Below are 17,639 nucleotides of genomic sequence, written 5' to 3' on the forward strand. Positions count from 1 at the left end.
CCTACTTCCCACGGCCTTGCCCCTTTGTGAAAATGAAGTGGAGTCGACGAACCATTGTTTTCTTCTCCTGCCAAACTGTGAAAACCTTCTGGACTGATATCCATGAATGGTTAAAAGTAAAAAAAAAAATCAATCCATTCCAATTTCCTTTCCAATAAATGACCTAACTTGACTCAGCTCAAGTTAGTGCTGAATGCAGACAAATCAAAGACCATGCTATTTTCAAATGGCAAACAGCTTCCATCTCACCTTCCCAGGTTGTCTACTGCTCATGGTGTTGAAATTGAAATGGTCACATCTTATAAATACTTAGGCATTCTGCTTGATGAGAACCTGTCCTTTAAACTACACATTGATAAACTTGTGTCAAAGTTGAAGCTGAAATTGGGCTTCTTTTTTAGAAATAATCATGTTTTTCATTGAAAGTCAGAAAACATCTGATCACCTCAACTTTTTTACCCTTGTTGGACTATGGAGACCTTCTTTTTATGAATGCTCCTCATCAGTTTTTAAAGAAATTAGATCCTGTGTATCACTGTGCTTTGCAGTTTATTACTGGTTGCAGCTATCATGTACATCACTGTTCCTTATACGCTGTTGCACACTGTCATCTTTGTCCGGTCGTGGACTCTCTCACTGGCTGATCTTTTGATCAGATCTGATAAATCTATTCTTGGACTTCTCCCTACATATTTGAGTGTACATATGTGTAGAAACCTCAGCCGATATGGCCTGCGCTCTCAGGACATCATACAGTTGCAGGTCCCGAGAGTCAGAACTGAACTGGGCAAAAAGGCTTTTAAATTTTCAGCCCTGTTTACCTGGAATGATGTGCAGGAGGACTTGAAACTGACACATCTTGTAACTCTGGGGGAATTCAAGTCACCCATAAAAGACAGAGAAACAGGCTCCATTGGATCTTGTGATTGTACTGTGTAATCATGTAACCATGTGAAACTGTGACTGTATTCTATTTGTGTTGTTTTGTGTGCTGTAACCTATTTTGTGCTGCCGTCTTGGCCAGGTCACTCTTGAAAAAGAGGTTTTGAGTCTCAATGAGTCTCTTACCTGGTTAAAGAAAGAAAGAAACTTTTGATTAGATATCACATAAAAGTGTTGAAATCTGCTGTAACATAATTCTGTGCCTCTCAAAATTCTTTATTCATAAAAACAGCAATATGAAATCTCCCCCCAAATCTGTTGTTTTTCTAAATCCAATCCAATCCATTTTATTTATATAACACATTGTAAAAAACAACAAGGTTCCCAAAGTGCTGCACAACAAATACAAACAGTAGAAATAAATAATAGTAACATTTAAAGTGCATTAAAAGACAAACAGACACCCTCATGCTGTATTACAAACCAGGGAGTAAAAATGAGTTTTAAGACGTGATTCAAAAGTTCCCAGGGTGGGGGCATTTTAACTTGGGTTAAATTAATTCAAAATATACTTAAAATCATTGAAAATAATGAAAGGACCAAGAGCACTAAAGATATATGATTCCCTAATAGAATTCCTCACTGAATTATAAAATTATTCCCCCTCTTTACTCAACTTATTTTATTATTTATTTTCTATGTATGTATAGTTTTCTCATTTACCTTATATTAACAACTGAAGCTGTATTGTTTCTGTGTCCTTAATGATTGTTTATGTATGATGCTCCGTCTGAATGTACCATACACTGTATACAATGAATGGAAAGAATGGAAGGAATGTACCAATTGTTTATGTACATCTAGAATAAAGTTGAAGAAAAAATAAGTTACGTCTGCGCTCGCTCCAGCCCCGCCTTTTGGAGACAGCCTTTGTGTATAAATCAAACGATCATCACAGACGAAAAGAGGGGAGTGGTCATTGCACTTCCCCTAAGCCCATTAGGCACATGAGTACAAAAAGTACAGTAATATTTTAATGGGGACTTTTTGTATATCTCTGGAATGTAAAAAAAACTGCACTTCTTTTATTTGTATCTCATTGCAACAGTGTTTATTTCACAGATTAGCAGGAAAATTGTACATGACATTTCCAAATAAACTCACAATGAATCACAATGGTTGACAGCAAGGTTCTGAATTTATCAAGTTTTTTTTTGTTTCGACTCAATTTAAGTTAGAGTTTTGTAATACTGGTTGGTAAGTTTAGTCATTATTTGTTTCAAATGCTTTGTTTAGTTAAGTTTCCATTAGTTTAAGTGTTACTTTTACTTTGGGTATTTTTCAGAACTTGTGGGACAAAGGTCAGATGCAAGACATAAAGGTGTGAAGAAAAGCACAGTTTAGTAAAAACTCAAAACATCAGACCATTTTGAAAATGTATGCAAGTACTAAAGATGAACAACTGCAGCCACCCACTTATTAAGACAAACTGTAAAATATGTCACTCACTGGGCTTGTTAAAGTAATTGACAGACAAACTGAAAACACTTTCTCTATAATTCTATTTTCTTTCATATTGGTCTCATAACACAGTTTCAGTTCTCTTCTTTGTACATCTTTGTTTTTATTGTTCAATTAATGAAAAGGTTTTTGACAATCTAGTTTTTCTTGTTAGTTTCATTAATGATACTCTTAGTTAATAGTACTTTAAAAAAGAAACCCATTGTCACTTGAATTTGAATAAATTATTAAGTTCTCAGTATAAACATTAGCTAAATAGTTAAGACAAATAGTGATCATTAGGCAAAGATCTTGTCTTCTAAATGTATCACTGCCTCTCCCCACTGCCTTCCCCCTCTGTAAGGCTGACTCAGTCATTCCTCCGCTGTGTCAGTAGACGCTGCCTGCCCTGCCGCCTGCAGCTCTGCCTCATACTGCTTCTTCAGGCCTTTCAGATACATACGCAGGCTGTCGGGGTTCAGTCTGGAGTTCCTGGCAGTCTGCAGGAGGCGGGTGGCCAGGTGGTACACAGCTCTCTGCCTCAGCGTTTCCGGATCACTCTGGTGTTTGGCCTAGAGTAGAAAAATCAAAGCATGGATATTGTCTTTTTATCTGGCCATTTCTGACATATACATAATGACTCGTTGTCTGTCAAGAGAAGCCAGGGCACGGCTTGGCTCTCTTTATGGGGTCTTGTATTCGATTATTATAAAGCATACCAAAAGCTGCTGGCTGACTTTTGACGCGACTGTTTTAGCTTCCTGAATTATGTCTGAAGGAAGTGCAGTCATCTCAGCTGCTCTCAGACCTAAAGAGAGAGAGATAAATCAAGCCATTTATTACCCAATTCCATCTACATCTGACTGGACTTCACTGACTGTACCGTAGTGCCTTTCTTCAGAGCATCCTCGATTCAGCAGGAATGTGTACACCACACCTTCAGCGCCAGTGTCGCCACTGCGTATGTGCTGGACCTCCATGTGCTGGTTCTCCACGTTGGGATAAAGGGACTCTAATTGGCACAGCTCAAGAAAATGTGTGGCAAACAGGGTGAACGCCTGTAGACATTAGGGAAACAGCACACACCCTTAACGATTTTAACAATAGTGATTACATGCTATTCCTGTTTGATTCACTACCTTGCTGAGTGAAGTTCTACAGCTGACAATAACAAGTTCAATAGTTGAGAAAAAGAATCTGATCCATCTGGTTTTTAATATGAGGGACAGGAGCAGCAGTGCAGTTCTGTAAAGGTGCATACTCTACCTTCAGGCTAAGGAGGAACTCACAGACCGAGTGACAGATGCCAATGCCCTCCTCAGCACTGGTACCACGCCCCAATTCATCTATGATGATTAGGGACCGGTCACTTACATTGTGAATTATGTAGGAGATCTTCAGGGAGGAAATATTGAATCAGTGATAATTTAATGACTTTTTTCCACCTCGTGTGTCTAACCAAGGAACATGTGCAGGTTACAAGTACAAAGAAAAAAAGATCATACCTCCTTCATTTCCAACATGAAGGTGGAGCAGTTGGTTTCAAAATCATCATCGACACCAATTCTGGTGAAAATCTGATCGGCAACACGAAAAGAGGCGTACTCAGCGGGGACGAACGAGCCTGGAATGATAACGCAAGGGTTCAAATATCCAATCAAATGAAATCATAGCAACATGTGAGGCTAAGGGGCCATGATCTGTAGTGTACCTATCTGAGCCATGATCTGACACAGCGCCACCTGTTTGAGGTAGGTGGATTTGCCACTCATGTTGGGTCCTGTGATGATGACAAAGTTGCTGCCCTCGGAGATGAAGCTATTGTTCGCCACAGGCTGCTGCCTGGCTATTCGCTCCAGGATGGGGTGACGTCCCTGCTTGATGGCTAGTGTGTCTGTGAACTCTGGACGCACTGGAGGGCAGGAAAAAACATTAAATACTTCCTTTATTTGATGCTATTTTGTTTCATTTTCTGTCTTTTATGCAATCATCATTTCGTATCATAAGTAAAGTATATTCAGTCTCCCTTCATCAATCATTAAATGCCATTAAAAGTTGGTTGGCTCGTAGATAGGTGTGTCACTATGTAATGAAAGAGATTTCTGAGAGAGGTGTGAGCAGCAGTTGTTGCAGCCAGCTAGCTCCTCTGCTGGGGAGATTTGTCTCGGTAAATACAGCGCACCAGTGCACACTTATGTAACAAGGGTAATCTGAGTACAAGCTGACGGGGATGGAAGGGGGCAGGCACTCAGCACATGTATATGGAGCTACACTTTCAGACAGCTGAGGGGCAGCGCTCACCACCCACGTGGCTGGTCCTGCCAACGACCCACACAGCAAAGGAACTGAGGCCTCAGTGGAACACTTTCAGGCTGTCATGATGTGTGACAACTTGCCGGGTGCTGCCTTATGTGCACACGACACTCCCTCAGACAACATCAGTGTACCTCGAGGGGAATGTAACAGTCTGACAGCTGTTCATGCTTACCGTAGTCTGAGATGGTGCATGCGTTAGCCAGTGATAGCAACATGTCCAGCATGGAGACGGCGTCAGAGAGCTTGTAGAGGCAGTGGATGTGCTGGTGGATGGTGCTCAGCAGCTGACATATCACCCTGTATGGAGACAGGTTAGATGCTGAGGGGGGAAAGCAGTGGAGGAAAATAATATCCAGCAAACAGCGCTCTCTAGTGGACAAAAAGTGGTATAACATAAAGACAGTCAAATCAGCCATAATAACATGCAAACTTGCTGAGATTGAGAATGTTAACTTGCAGTGCTCCCTTTTAAGGAGCGAGCTGACTCATTCACTGTTTAGTTAATTAAGAAATCATTTTATAGGGTTTAATCTGAGGATTATATCAGACATAAAATTACAATAGTAGTGAAATCACTGGTGTCTAAACACATTTTGAGATAAGATTCTAATTCTATGCTCACTTCTGCGTGGCTAACATTTATTAGCACACATTTATTAGACTGTTATTTATGAGAATGTGTCAGACTGGTGAACTCATCACAAAAAAAATCCATTATAACTCTGATAAATCAATTCTCCAGTGAAGGTTTGTCCTTTAAGAGATTAAAGCAGCCCATTAGGTATTCATAACAGTGTAGATACGTTTCCACAATACATTACTGTGTGTGTTTGTGAGTCAAAGGGTCATGTTCTCCTCACACGTAAGACATGTGAAAGATCTCCCTCAGGGCCTCATCACAGCGGTCATTCATCTTCATCAGGTCAGCAGTAGTGAAGCTGTAGTTGTTCTTTTGCTTGGATACCTTAAAGGTGGCAGAAAATGGAAGCAGTCAATGATTCAAACTTTACTGACCACATATCATAATTAAGCTTCTTTAATTCCCTGAAGTTCATTGTGAAGATATTCTTGTCACTGTTCTTAAAAGGTCTGCATCCTACGGTGGCCCTGAAGGACAAAACAAATTTACAAAAGATGAAACACTTTTACAAAGATGGAGAAAAATTAACATTTTAGAAAACAAATTTACATTTAAGAAAACAAAATTACAAAATCAAAACACTTTTACCCAGGCCAAAACAAATTTACATTTAAGAAAACAAAGTTACAAAATCAAAAAACACTTTTACAAGCGGTGAGACAATTTTACAAACGCCGGAAAACTTTTACCATTTGGTACCAGATCACTTTGTGTATTTGGTACATTCCCTTTCTGTTAAAAATGAATGTAAATTTGTTTCAGGAATATTAAAAGTGTCCCGTCGTTTCTAAAATTGTCTCATTGCTTGTAAATTTGTTTTCTTAAATGTAAATTTGTTCTGGCCTTGGAAAAAGTGTTTTGCTAATGTAATATTTTAGAATAATGTCTTATAAAATGTAAAAATGTTTTCCAATCTGTAAATTTGTCTCCACCTTTGTAAAAGTGTTTCATCTTTTGTAAATTAGTTTTGTCCTTCAGGGCCGCCGTAGCTTCCCCTTTAAGTGGACTTCACCTTGATAAACTCTGCAGGGAGTTTCCCCTCTGCCAGCACCACTCCTTCAAGCTTCATCTGTATGAAGAAACCTCGAGCTGTGCTGAAGCTGGTGCGCATTGGCCAACCATATCTCTCCCCAATCTGGTTCACCAACTCTGTGCAACACAATGCAAACTCAATTACTTCACATACTTATTAAAAACCAAAGATTTGAGAAGATAAAGCCCAAACAAACACCTGCGATGTCGTCTACTATCTCAGTGTAAGCTTTACGCGCAATGTCGAGGAACTCATTGATGTTGGGGCGGACGGCGTAACACTTCTGCGTGCGCATGTTCAGGCTCCCCTTCAGGTAGGTAGTGTCATCATTAATCACTGTTTTGATCTGCTGCAGGATCATGTCAAACCTGAGGTAGATGGAAAAGATACAGCAGAGTGAGGCAGCAGACACTACATGATAATACATTTACATCACACATAGGCAAAGGGCGTAATACCTGTTGTCTTCAAGTGAAGTGCTGTATGCTTTGAGCAGAGCTGTGTTGCAGTTCTTTAACACCATCTGTTCATAAAGCACAGTGCTTAAAGGATTCTTTATCTGCTTAATTAGAACACTGCTTTTTGAGTAGTATATTTGTTTCATACTGTAGGATCATTGTGTACTATACAAACAAACACAAACCCTTAGCCTTGGCACCAGATCCAATGTGTGTTTCAGCTGAATGACATGTGTAATCTTTGCTTCAGCAACCTGAACCTGCAGAAATACAGCAAAATTTCACATTTGCATTTTTTTCTGCACCAAGTTAGAGGAGAATTTAAAACACACATGTAAATTAACTCAACAGCGAGACATTCCTTCGCAATAAAATCACCTTATACAACAAAAGCACTTTACATACCGTTTCCTGCTTCGGGATTTGGACGAGAACAGACAGCAGCTGGTCGATGTCAAGGAAATGACCGATGGCTAAGGAGAGGGATCACTGTGTCACAACCTTGTTTTTATTACGCACAGTATTTTATATGTTGATCAATGTTTGGTGCTTGATTCTTACCATTCTTGAGGCCAAAGAAGAGCTCCTCATCCTGCAGCAGCTCTTGTATGGTGTCCAAACGTATGTTGATGGTGTCCTCGTCAACCAGAGGCTCCAGAATATTAGAGCGCAATCTTCTAGCACCACCCGGTGTTTTGGTGTGATTAAGTACCCCTAAAAGACTGTGGTCACTTCTATGCATTGATAGAAAAATACAATCAAACTTCACGCCTATGTGATTACACATAACATGATGGATGTCATAGTCCTGCATCTCTTACCTGTGGTCTCTGTTATTGACGACCAATTCCAAGTTGGAGGCGGATGCTGAGTCGATCATTGCTGTCTGTTCACTCCCTTTAAAACTCACTTTGAGGGACTTTGCAGCGTAGACAGAGTTCTGAATGAACTCTAAATATTTCAGCAGAGCAGCTGCGGCTGCTAGGCAGTAATACCTGAACAAATCAAGACATGTGGTTGCATAAAACTGGTAGCGTTACAGTACAGCTTTGTCCATTCATTTTTGTCCTCAGTGGCTTACTTAGCTTGCACTTCCATGAGGACGGTGCCAAATTCTGGAGCGCACAGCTGCTGAATGTATTCCAGTCCTTTCCTTTCATTAAAATACTTCCTTTGGACAGCGGTGAAAGCAACTCCCTGACAAGAAAATAAAGTAATCATATACTAATATTGCCTTAAAACAGTCAGCAAAGCCACATTAAGGCTATACACAGCTACTTTCAGCATTAAAAGTGAGCATTTGTTTGAATTCATTGTATTTTCTTTATTCTGCATGGTACCGAGAAGTTCTCTGTGATGAGGTTGAACAGCTTTGTCCCCTTCCCTTTCTCACTTGCTGTGTCCGGCATCAGTATTTCCAGTGGCACTGAGATATGAATCTTGGTAATAACCTTGAGAGAAGGAAAATGTGACCGAGTCAGGAGTGCCCTCTATTTGGGAGTGTATGGCCGTGATTAACAGTCATAACTTCAGAGAAAAAAAGCTTTAGATGATGAATGAGTTACCTTGGCATATGTTCCAGTGTCTGCAAACTGAGAGAGTACAAGCTCAGGACATTTCAAGTTGAGACTGGCCATGCCGATCTCTCCCCTGGCCAATCCACGCCCTTCAACCACAGCCACAACCACTGAGGCCCCAGAGGTTGCGGCTGAAGAAGATGAAGATGTAGTAGCTGCAAAAACCAAGGAGCCAGGATTGGAAACACAGCTTCAATCTATGTCAACAACACCCTCTTTAAACGTTAAAAGGGCGTGAAGTACCAGTATGATCAGTAAGCGGTGTCCGTGCAGGGTTTGATCCCAAGGTCCTCCTGTGACTTGGTGTTCCTCCATGGCTGTAGATGGGTGTGCTGTCTGAAGTAGATGCGAGGACAGATGAACTTGTACAGCCTAACCTGAAGCTGTGAGGGAACTGACCTGTGTCAATACATAATATGAGGAGATGTAAGAGGCTTCTCAAGAAGCAAGGGTGTCATCAAAATAGTCCTTCTAGACCTGAAATTGTATCATTGAAAATGTCATTGTTTTGTATTGGACCAAATGTTATGAGGTTGTTGTAACACTGTATGATGAAGCACATGCTAATGTTAGCTTAAACTTCTCCTACAGTCCATTAGATCACCTGAGGGTATTCGGGGGAGTGTTGGACCATGGCTGGAGCTCGTACTCCCTGCATCTAAACTGTGGTGTGATGAACCAGATGAAGCCGATGCGGGTCCATACGAAGTGGTTTCATTGAATCCGCTTCTGTCAACTGAGGACGAGACCCCGCAGGCCTGTCTACATTCTGGGGTGTCACTACCAGGGGTCACCTCCTCTGTGCTGCTGTTAAACATTTTTAAGAAACCCAAACGACAGTTTAATGGACGTCTATTCATAAACTCACACAGATACACGCGGACATCAGTATAAGTCAGTAGATATTTCAGTGACGACGATGTTTAGTAAGTTTTAGACGAAGTCCTTTGTTTTGCTACAAATAACCGCCACAACACAACTGTGCACGCGAATGTCAGAGTTAGTGAAGTGCGCATGTGCGTGCGCAAACGTTTAAATCTAGTCAACCTTGTTACTGTTAAAGGAAAAAAAAAAAGTAAAATGTATTATTATAAATGTATTCAAATTAAATAAAGCTAAGGAGTCATGAAAATCAACTGACGGAAGAGGATTAGGGCCACTGAAAAAAAAATGATGGTCAATTTTTTTTTTAAATTATTATTCTGAGAAAAAAGTCAGAATTCTTAGATTAAAGTCAGAATTCTGATATTAAAGTCAGAATTCTTAGATTAAAGTCAGAATTCTGAGATTAAATTCAGAATTTAATCTCAGAATTCTGACTTTTTTCTCAGAATTCTTCTTATTATTATTATATATTTTTATTTTTTTATTTACAGTCAATGTTTCCAATAATGGGTGCTGCAGCACCCTCAGCACCCCTACTTCCCACGGCCATGGTTACAAACCAGTGTAGGGCCTCCATTGGATTTGTACACAAAATATAATCTATTTTATTTTGAAAAAATAACCGGAAGTGTTGTCCTTGTTCCACTTCCTGCGGCGGCCAACATGGCGGCTGACACAAACGAGAGTCATTACTTTGTAAGGGAAATAGATAAAAACGACGGTTGTACGTTGAAGGTGCAGCAGTGCTACTTGGGAGATGTTGGCTGTGTTGTTTGGGATGCTGCTATCGTTCTCTCTAAATATTTAGAGACGAAACAGTTTAACAGTCCGTCCTCAGGAGGGAACGTGTGGGCTGACAGCAGGGTGCTGGAGCTCGGAGCTGGGACTGGAGCTGTGGGTCTGATGGCTGCAGCACTGGGGTGAGACAAGTTTGTGTAGACTTAAATACGACTAATATCCCAACACGAACACCGGAGTGCTCTAGCTTAATAACATGCCAACTGGTGGTTGCTTTGCACTACTTAAAATACTACTACTTAAAATACTACAGCTATGCAGATGACACACATTTACATCACCATATCACCAGGGGATTATAGTCCCATACAAACACTGAGTAAATGCATTGAATAAATCAATGACTGGACGAGCTAGAACTTTCTTCAGTTAAACAAAGTAAAAACTGAAATGATTGTTTTTGGAGCCAAGGAAGAAAGGTTAAAGGTTACTGCTCAGCTCCAATCTGCACAGATGAAATGTTCAAACCAAGCCAGAAACCTTGGTGTAGTCTTAGACTCAGACCTTAATTTCAGCAGCCACATTAAGACAATTACAAAGTCAGCCTACTATCACCTTAAGAATATATCAAGGATTAAAGAACTTATGTCTCAGCAGGATGCAGAAAAACTGGTCCATGCATTTATCTGTAGCAGACTAGACTACTGTAACGGGGTCTTTACAGGACTCCCTAAAAAGTCCATCAGCTGGCTGCAGCTCATACAGAATGCTGCTGCTCGAGTCCTAACAAGGACCAAAAAAGTAGACCACATCACTCCAGTTCTTAGATCTCTACACTGGCTTCCTGTCTGTCAGAGAATAGACTTTAAAATCCTGCTGATGGTTTATAAAGCACTGAATGGTTTAGGCCCAAAATACATTGCTGATCTGCTGCTACTTTATGAACCACCTTGACCTCTGAGGTCATCAGGTACTGGTCTGCTTTCAGTCCCAAGAGTCAGAACGAAACATGGTGAAGCAGCGTTTAGTCATTATGCACCACATATCTGGAACACACTCCCTGAAAGCTGTAGGTCTGCTCCAACTCTCACCTCTTTAAATCAAAGACTAAGACTTTTTTATTTACCACTGCCTTCCTATCTTAGCTCATTTTAACTCACTTTAAATTAACATTTTAATGTAATATTAATGTATTTCTAAACTTCCTTTTCTTTTCTGTTTTATTATATTTGTCATTTTAATTGTGTTCTTTTATGCCTGTCTGAATGTCTCCAATGATTTTAATGTAAAGCACATTGAGTTGCCCTCGTGTATGACATGCACAATACAAATAAAGCTGCCTTGCCTTGCCTTGCCTACTTTTCTATGCAGCCTTGACATATAGAATATTGTTATTATCAATTAGGCTAGGTTTCACTTACCATGTAATTGTTGCACCTTATGTTCTCTTGTTCTTATTCATGTTTGTCATTGTGAGCACTTTGGGCTCCTTGCATTAGTTTTTATTGTGTTGTATTAAATCCCACAGAGCCCAAGTTACTGTGACAGATCTGGAGGATTTGCAGACCCTTCTAAGACGGAACATCCAGGAAAACCAGGCACTTATAAAGACCGGATCAATTACTGCCAAGGTACTGAAATGGTTTGTACTTATATTTTGTTTTTTTAACATTATTGGTTTGTGTTTGACTCATGTATTCAAGATGAAAGGGAAAATAATGAATAATTTGTTCTTCCCTCTTCACGATTTGGACTGTGCTGTCCATGTTGTGCTGAATTTATCAGTTGAGATTAATGTCAAAGTAAACTGGCGATTATTTCTGTCAGTCTCTATAGTTATTCATCCACTCTTCTCATATCTAAATGTAGGACATACAGACATCAATATATCAAGCAATGGTCACAAAATGCTAACTGATCTATTCTTTTTCTTAAAGGGGTGAAGATGTGTCTGAGTTCCTGCCTCCCCCACATTATATCCTCATGGCAGACTGCATCTATTATGAGCAGGTAATTTACTAAAGTTATCTGCACTGTATCACCATCATGGCAAAACAGAACAAACTAAATGTATAATGCTAATTCTTTCAATGTCTCATTTATTTCCAGTCTATTGTTCCTCTGGTGGAGACCTTGAAGTTGCTCTCTGGACCAGAAACCTGCATTATCTGCTGTTATGAGCAACGCACAGAGGGCGTCAACCCAAAAGTGGAAAGGCAGTTTTTTGAGGTGAGAACCTGTCCTTTTGTTCTGTTGATGCATAATAAAAAATAACAGCTGAGTTATTGATGTGCTTTGTGTTTTATTTCAGCTGCTTCAACAACACTTCACCTGTGAGGAGATCCCTGCAGACAAGCAAGACCAAGAATTTAGTTGTCCGGACATCCACATCCTGCATATCCGAAGAAAAGTTTGAGTTTGTGTGGAAACTTATGAGGACATACAGGGGTTCCACCATAGGGGACATGAAAAGAGTCCTACAGACATTTTTTTACAAAACTTTATGATTAAAATTTAAAAATACATATCCAAAAAGAACACCATTTGAGAGTCATTTTTAAATGGCTTAAACCTAGTTTTGGATAATGTCAGTACATTTATTGTTATGGCATTCTGACGGTAGATGGCTTATGTGGAAGCCCAGACAAGACAGGTTGTGTTCATATTTGAAATTGATTGAAAACTGAAATGAAATTGGACGCTGGGTGGTTCAGGAACTGAGGCCTTGACAATCTTCTTTGGGATTATTTGAATGTTGGGTAAGAAGAGTTGGTCTTGCAAATGTTTGTCAACCTTATGGTTTCTATGTAAATTACAGTGAAAGTCCAGAGTTCATGGCTCAGTAAAGTGTAAGGAAACACAAACATGAGCGACCGTTTTTGCATAAGTATGAAGCAGCACACCCTTCTTTACTCATGTGGGTTTTCAGAGTTTAATTCTAAAGGGTTGTATTAACAGGATCGCACAGTCGTATTAAAATCAAATTTTTTAAGCACATCCATAACCTCAGATCAGTCCTGAAAAAATTGTGAATGAGATTTTTTATGATATCAGTCCCTATTTGTGGCACTAGGGGGCAGTAGTTGCTTACACTCCAAAAAAGGAGTCTAAAAATGTGAGTAAATGTTTATGCTGGTATTCAGATTAGTAATCTGAGGGTCAAGTTTGTTATTTCAGGAGTAAGATGTATCCATTAATCTTGAGGACATTGTTGTAATAACATTACAAACACACTACATGGAGAGGGCTTGAACAATAAATCATATCTAAAGTTCCAAATCTGTATGTTTACTCTGATGTAGCTTAACCAGCATTAGATCTGAATCAATCACAGTACATCTCAGCTCTCCTGAAGGCGTCCGTCCTCTATGCGAGGGGAATTCCAGCCCAAGCCCCAGATTAGCTCAAAGATTACGTCTCCTTTTTTTTTTTACCATAAACCATGAAGTACGCCCCGTACTCCCACAGGCATGCAGGGGCCCCTCACCGCCTTTCATGCTGCTCTCTGTTTACACAGTGGAGCTGTAGTGTAATGAGCGGGGTGGCCTCATACAATCAGAGCAAATAAAAATGTTAATGCCGAGGGGTTGACACTGAAGATCCACTTACATAATCTAATCGCATCCAGAAGAATGCAATGAGCCAAGTTAGATTATTCATTAAGATGCTCCTCGTGCTCGTCCTAGTATTCCTCTATTGGTTAGTGCAGAGCTGACCTGCTCCCCTGAAATCTGCTGATTCTGTAAAGCAGGAACATCTGTGATGGCACTGTGCCCCACACCTATGAATATTCCTGGATTTAATGGTCGGATTTATAATTTAAACAGTAGCAAGTATCTCTTAATGGTCTCATTTTCTGCAGGTGCATTTATCATGTATTTATTTCTAAATCATGATTCAAATACAATCTAAAAACACGCTTTTGTACAAATGAAACCCTCTCCTGTCCTAAGCAACACATTCATCATAACCAATTTCTCAACTGTGATTGTGAAATGTTTGAAAAAGAGAAGAAAAACGACGGTGTGGGTGGGTTGAATCATAGCATAACAATCTGACCTCTGGCTCCCTCTTGGCCTTGGTCTGTTCTACAGCCAATCACAGAAATAATAGAGTGAGATGAATCGCCTTTTCTTTCCTAGTTATAAAACGAAACCTTCAAGACAAACACTCCCCGAGGCCTTCCTCTGCCCTCTTGCTCTAGCCTGGGGCAGCTGGACTGTTGCAAACAGGATCATCCTCTTAAAGGAGGTTTCCTTCGCCTCTGACCAGGATATGTTCAGCTGATTAATTAGACTCACAGCTGGAATCGAACCCTTGCCCCACAGTGTGACTGAGACAAGACCCAGAGGGGATATATGGAGGATTAGAGTTAGAGCTCATCTAGTCTTTCCCACCCATAGGCGCCCTAGTCAAATCATTTATAATCTATTTTCCAGTCTCTGTGGTGTTTTCCCCTCTTTAAATGATAACCTTAAAAAACGTAAAAGTAATGCTGTAGTCTTCTTGTAGTAGACTAATTAGGCTAGCACTACAGGGGAATACAGGGAGGCTCACAGTAAATGAGGACAGCCCACAGTGAAGCAGCGCTGTCTCTAATCTGTTATCATGTATACATTACAGCGGCTTCCAGTGACTATAAACATTCATTACTGAACATGTGGCGCACATGCCGCATGCAAAAGACAGAATGAGGGCGCTTTCTGCCAACAGATGGTGCTGTTAGGGGAAAGAGCTCTTACCTGTGTAGAAGACCTGCAGGAGGCTTACCAGTCATTATGAATAAACAGCTGATTAGACAAAAGAGTGCATTTCTTATTGCAGGATGAGATTTGTTTTTTGTCTTTTCATGCGTGATGAGAATTAAGATGTGAGAGTCTGCACTTGAACCTGCATGGATAGACCCTGTAACCCATAATGTATCCTCCCTGCTTGTTTTCAAACAAGAAAACATGAGGAAGCATTGCAGCCCCCACCTTCTTCCAAACCAGATGGGTGGAGGAGAGTCTGACTCCCTGCAGCCCATGTGGTGGGACCGCTCCACTCTGCTGCATCACAGCCAAGTGACACAGAAGATCCTTTGTGTCACCATCATCAACGCTGCCTGGAGCCAAGAGACACTGTTCCAGAAAAAGGAAGGACTCATTTTCTCACTCACTATCAGGGAGTGGCTCAAGAATAGACATCAAACTGGGCTGATTAAAAATAGAAGAAGAAGAAGAAGAAGGCTGCGTGAGTGTGTGACTTCTCTGATCCTGCAAATGCACCCCACTGCCACCGGCAGACTTTCCACAAACAGCAAGCACCCTTTTCTCTTTTTATGTCTATGAAACTTTCTGCGCTACAAAGACACAAAAAGCCAGAGCTCCCTAAGTGAGCAATATTTTTTACAAAGTTGCAAAAACTCCCAAATCTTTGGCCCAATGCTGGTGAAACAAAGGCTGATAGGACAAATAGCATATAGAAGCACAATGCTGCCTCCACCCTCCCTCACCCCTTCTGCAGGGGAGCAGGGGGAGGGCGGGGGTGCTGTTAAGACAGCTGTGCTGCAGTTGAGAGGGAACACAAATCCAGCACTGTGAGAATATTGTGCACACTTGCTCCCTTTCTTCTTCTACGCCTGTTAATATTGTAGCTGTAGGACTCTGATGTACCATAGCGAGGCTGTTGAAGAAGTACAAATGGTGTGTAGTCGGTTTTAAAACTCTTAAGTCAATGTATTTATACTCAGACAGATTCAAAGGGGATTAAATCCAGTGTTATATCAGTAAAATGTAATTGTGTATTGATCCTGTGCTTGAAATACCTCAGGTATTTCTTAAGACTTCGGTGTGTCTGCAGCCCCTACAGCATGGTGCACTGATGTATCTGACATCATTAGATTGTGTGGTGGCCCAGCACCAAGGGGAGAATTGCAGAGGGGAGGAGAGTTGCTTGTGTGTGAGTGTGTAGCATTTCCCTGAGTCATTACTGCTCAGTAGTCTGAATCTGGACTCTGTGTGTGTTTGTGTGTGCGTAAGCAGCAGCGCCTGACTTGCCAAGGATCTGAGCAAAACTGTTGTCTAATCCAGACGCACCGTCACTCGAAACACTGCCTGCTCTGTAATTACAGCAGATCTTGTCAGAGATACAGATGTAGTCGTTCATGGAGTGTAACGAAGGCCTTTGAGGTTGTTTTGCATGGATCTTCATCATCCTGTCAGACACTGTGTGGAGTCTCCTGCCGGTGTTATTGTACACTTGTTCCCTGTGTGTATAAAGAGGGTATGCAAAGCCACATTAAAGCTGAAGAGGTCGGTGCTCTTTAAGCTTTGGACGATCTCTAAAACAATCATTGATCTGATTTTGCTTCTGAAACAGATGCAGTTCGGTTCTGTGCTTTGCAGCCATCAGACTGCAGCAGCATCCATACTGCCTCCACCTCCTTCTCCTACATACCGAGGCACGGCTTACATCTGAAGGCAAGATGGTTAACACTCAGCCCTGATCCTCTTTACACTCTCTGTGTTACAGCTGGGAAAACAGAGCGCACACGAGTCAAGGCACAGACGGCTCCACAATCTCACACAGCTGTGTTGAACATCCTACAATTCTCAGGAGGAGCCACATGGACAAATCTCAGGTTTTCATGCATTAATTCGAAGCCTTTAAGGCTTAAAGAAATAATGAGTTAGATTGTGTGGTTTTGGAGTGCAAACACAAGCATGATTATAAGGCAAAACTCTAATGTTTGTGGATTAAATTGCGTATTTAATGCTTGTATGAGCACTTTATCCACCCGTTTAAAACCAAATTGCTTGTGTCATTTAGACTCCCAGCACTTCATAATCATGTTCTGGTTCCCTGCTTTTTCTAATTTCACCACAGCAAGTAACCTTCAGTCGCAGATATGAATGGAATGTATTTTGGAGCGATGCCCAGAGTGCACCTTGGATTCAACAGCCTCACATTTTCAGCCTTATTTAGCTAGCCTGCATCATATCACAGCTTAGCCCCCTGATAAAAACCACATCACTGTTTGATTACCTGTAAACTCCTGCACTGAAACCCTTCCTGTCAAAAGTCAGTACAGTTGCCAGAGAAATAAAGTTGATCCAGGTCAATTCACGCAACTTTATTAGCTAGAGGGGATTAGTTTGGGGAAGCTTATTCATAAGAAAACAAAGTTACGCAGTCCTGCTTTGCTCAGCTGAGACAGTCAACTAAAATAAACTCATCCCTTTCTTCTCCTGACTTGGAAAAGGTCATCCATGCTTTTGTTTTCTCCAGACTTGAATACTGTATAATGCACTTTATTCTTCCATCAGCAAACGCAACATCAAAATGCTGCAATTAATTCACAATGCTGCTGCCATGAAGGCTTTTAACACATAGCAACAGAAATGATCATAACACCAGTCCTCGATGTCCTTCACTGGCTACCTGTGAGCTTTAGAATCGATTTTAATATTTCACTGTTGAATGACAAGGCCAGATAAAAGAAAACAAAGCAGACTCATCACTGTCCTCTCTCTTTCTCTTAATCTCCTCTATCCCTCTTTCCAACCCCAACTCGGTTGAGGCAGATGGCTGTCTAACATGAGTCTGGTTCTGCTCTGGGTTTCTGCCTG

General features: G+C 40.8%; 2 protein-coding genes across 4 annotated transcripts; one reads left to right on the forward strand and one right to left on the reverse strand.

Moving 5' to 3' along the window:
• Window positions 1-1,978: 1,978 nt before the first annotated feature.
• Window positions 1,979-9,410, reverse strand: msh4 (mutS homolog 4). 2 transcript variants are annotated; one of them, XM_034675817.1, is made up of 20 exons: window positions 9,011-9,410; window positions 8,650-8,805; window positions 8,395-8,561; window positions 8,227-8,280; window positions 7,911-8,026; window positions 7,651-7,824; window positions 7,391-7,563; window positions 7,235-7,302; window positions 7,015-7,089; window positions 6,830-6,894; window positions 6,570-6,739; window positions 6,351-6,487; window positions 5,559-5,662; window positions 4,871-4,995; window positions 4,094-4,294; window positions 3,888-4,006; window positions 3,649-3,777; window positions 3,266-3,440; window positions 3,102-3,190; window positions 1,979-2,954 (listed from the first exon to the last, which is right to left on the reverse strand). In XM_034675817.1, the coding sequence occupies exons 1-20, from the start codon at window positions 9,264-9,266 to the stop codon at window positions 2,757-2,759; spliced, it is 2,751 nt and encodes a 916-aa protein (XP_034531708.1). In that variant the 5' UTR covers window positions 9,267-9,410; the 3' UTR covers window positions 1,979-2,756. The 2 variants fall into 2 exon arrangements, with proteins under 2 accessions (XP_034531708.1, XP_034531707.1); XM_034675816.1 differs by having other exon boundaries at window positions 8,170-8,280.
• Window positions 9,411-9,917: 507 nt separating this feature from the next.
• Window positions 9,918-13,308, forward strand: vcpkmt (valosin containing protein lysine (K) methyltransferase). Of its 2 annotated transcripts, none has more exons than XM_034675825.1 (5): window positions 9,918-10,211; window positions 11,558-11,671; window positions 11,967-12,039; window positions 12,139-12,258; window positions 12,341-13,308. In XM_034675825.1, the coding sequence occupies exons 1-5, from the start codon at window positions 9,955-9,957 to the stop codon at window positions 12,443-12,445; spliced, it is 669 nt and encodes a 222-aa protein (XP_034531716.1). In that variant the 5' UTR covers window positions 9,918-9,954; the 3' UTR covers window positions 12,446-13,308. The 2 variants fall into 2 exon arrangements, 1 of the variants encoding a protein (XP_034531716.1); XR_004629747.1 differs by having other exon boundaries at window positions 9,936-10,211; window positions 11,558-11,660.
• The last annotated feature ends 4,331 nt before the right edge of the window (window positions 13,309-17,639 follow it).

This window comes from Notolabrus celidotus, chromosome 22 (assembly GCF_009762535.1).
Source record: "Notolabrus celidotus isolate fNotCel1 chromosome 22, fNotCel1.pri, whole genome shotgun sequence".
NCBI lineage: Eukaryota > Metazoa > Chordata > Actinopteri > Labriformes > Labridae > Notolabrus > Notolabrus celidotus.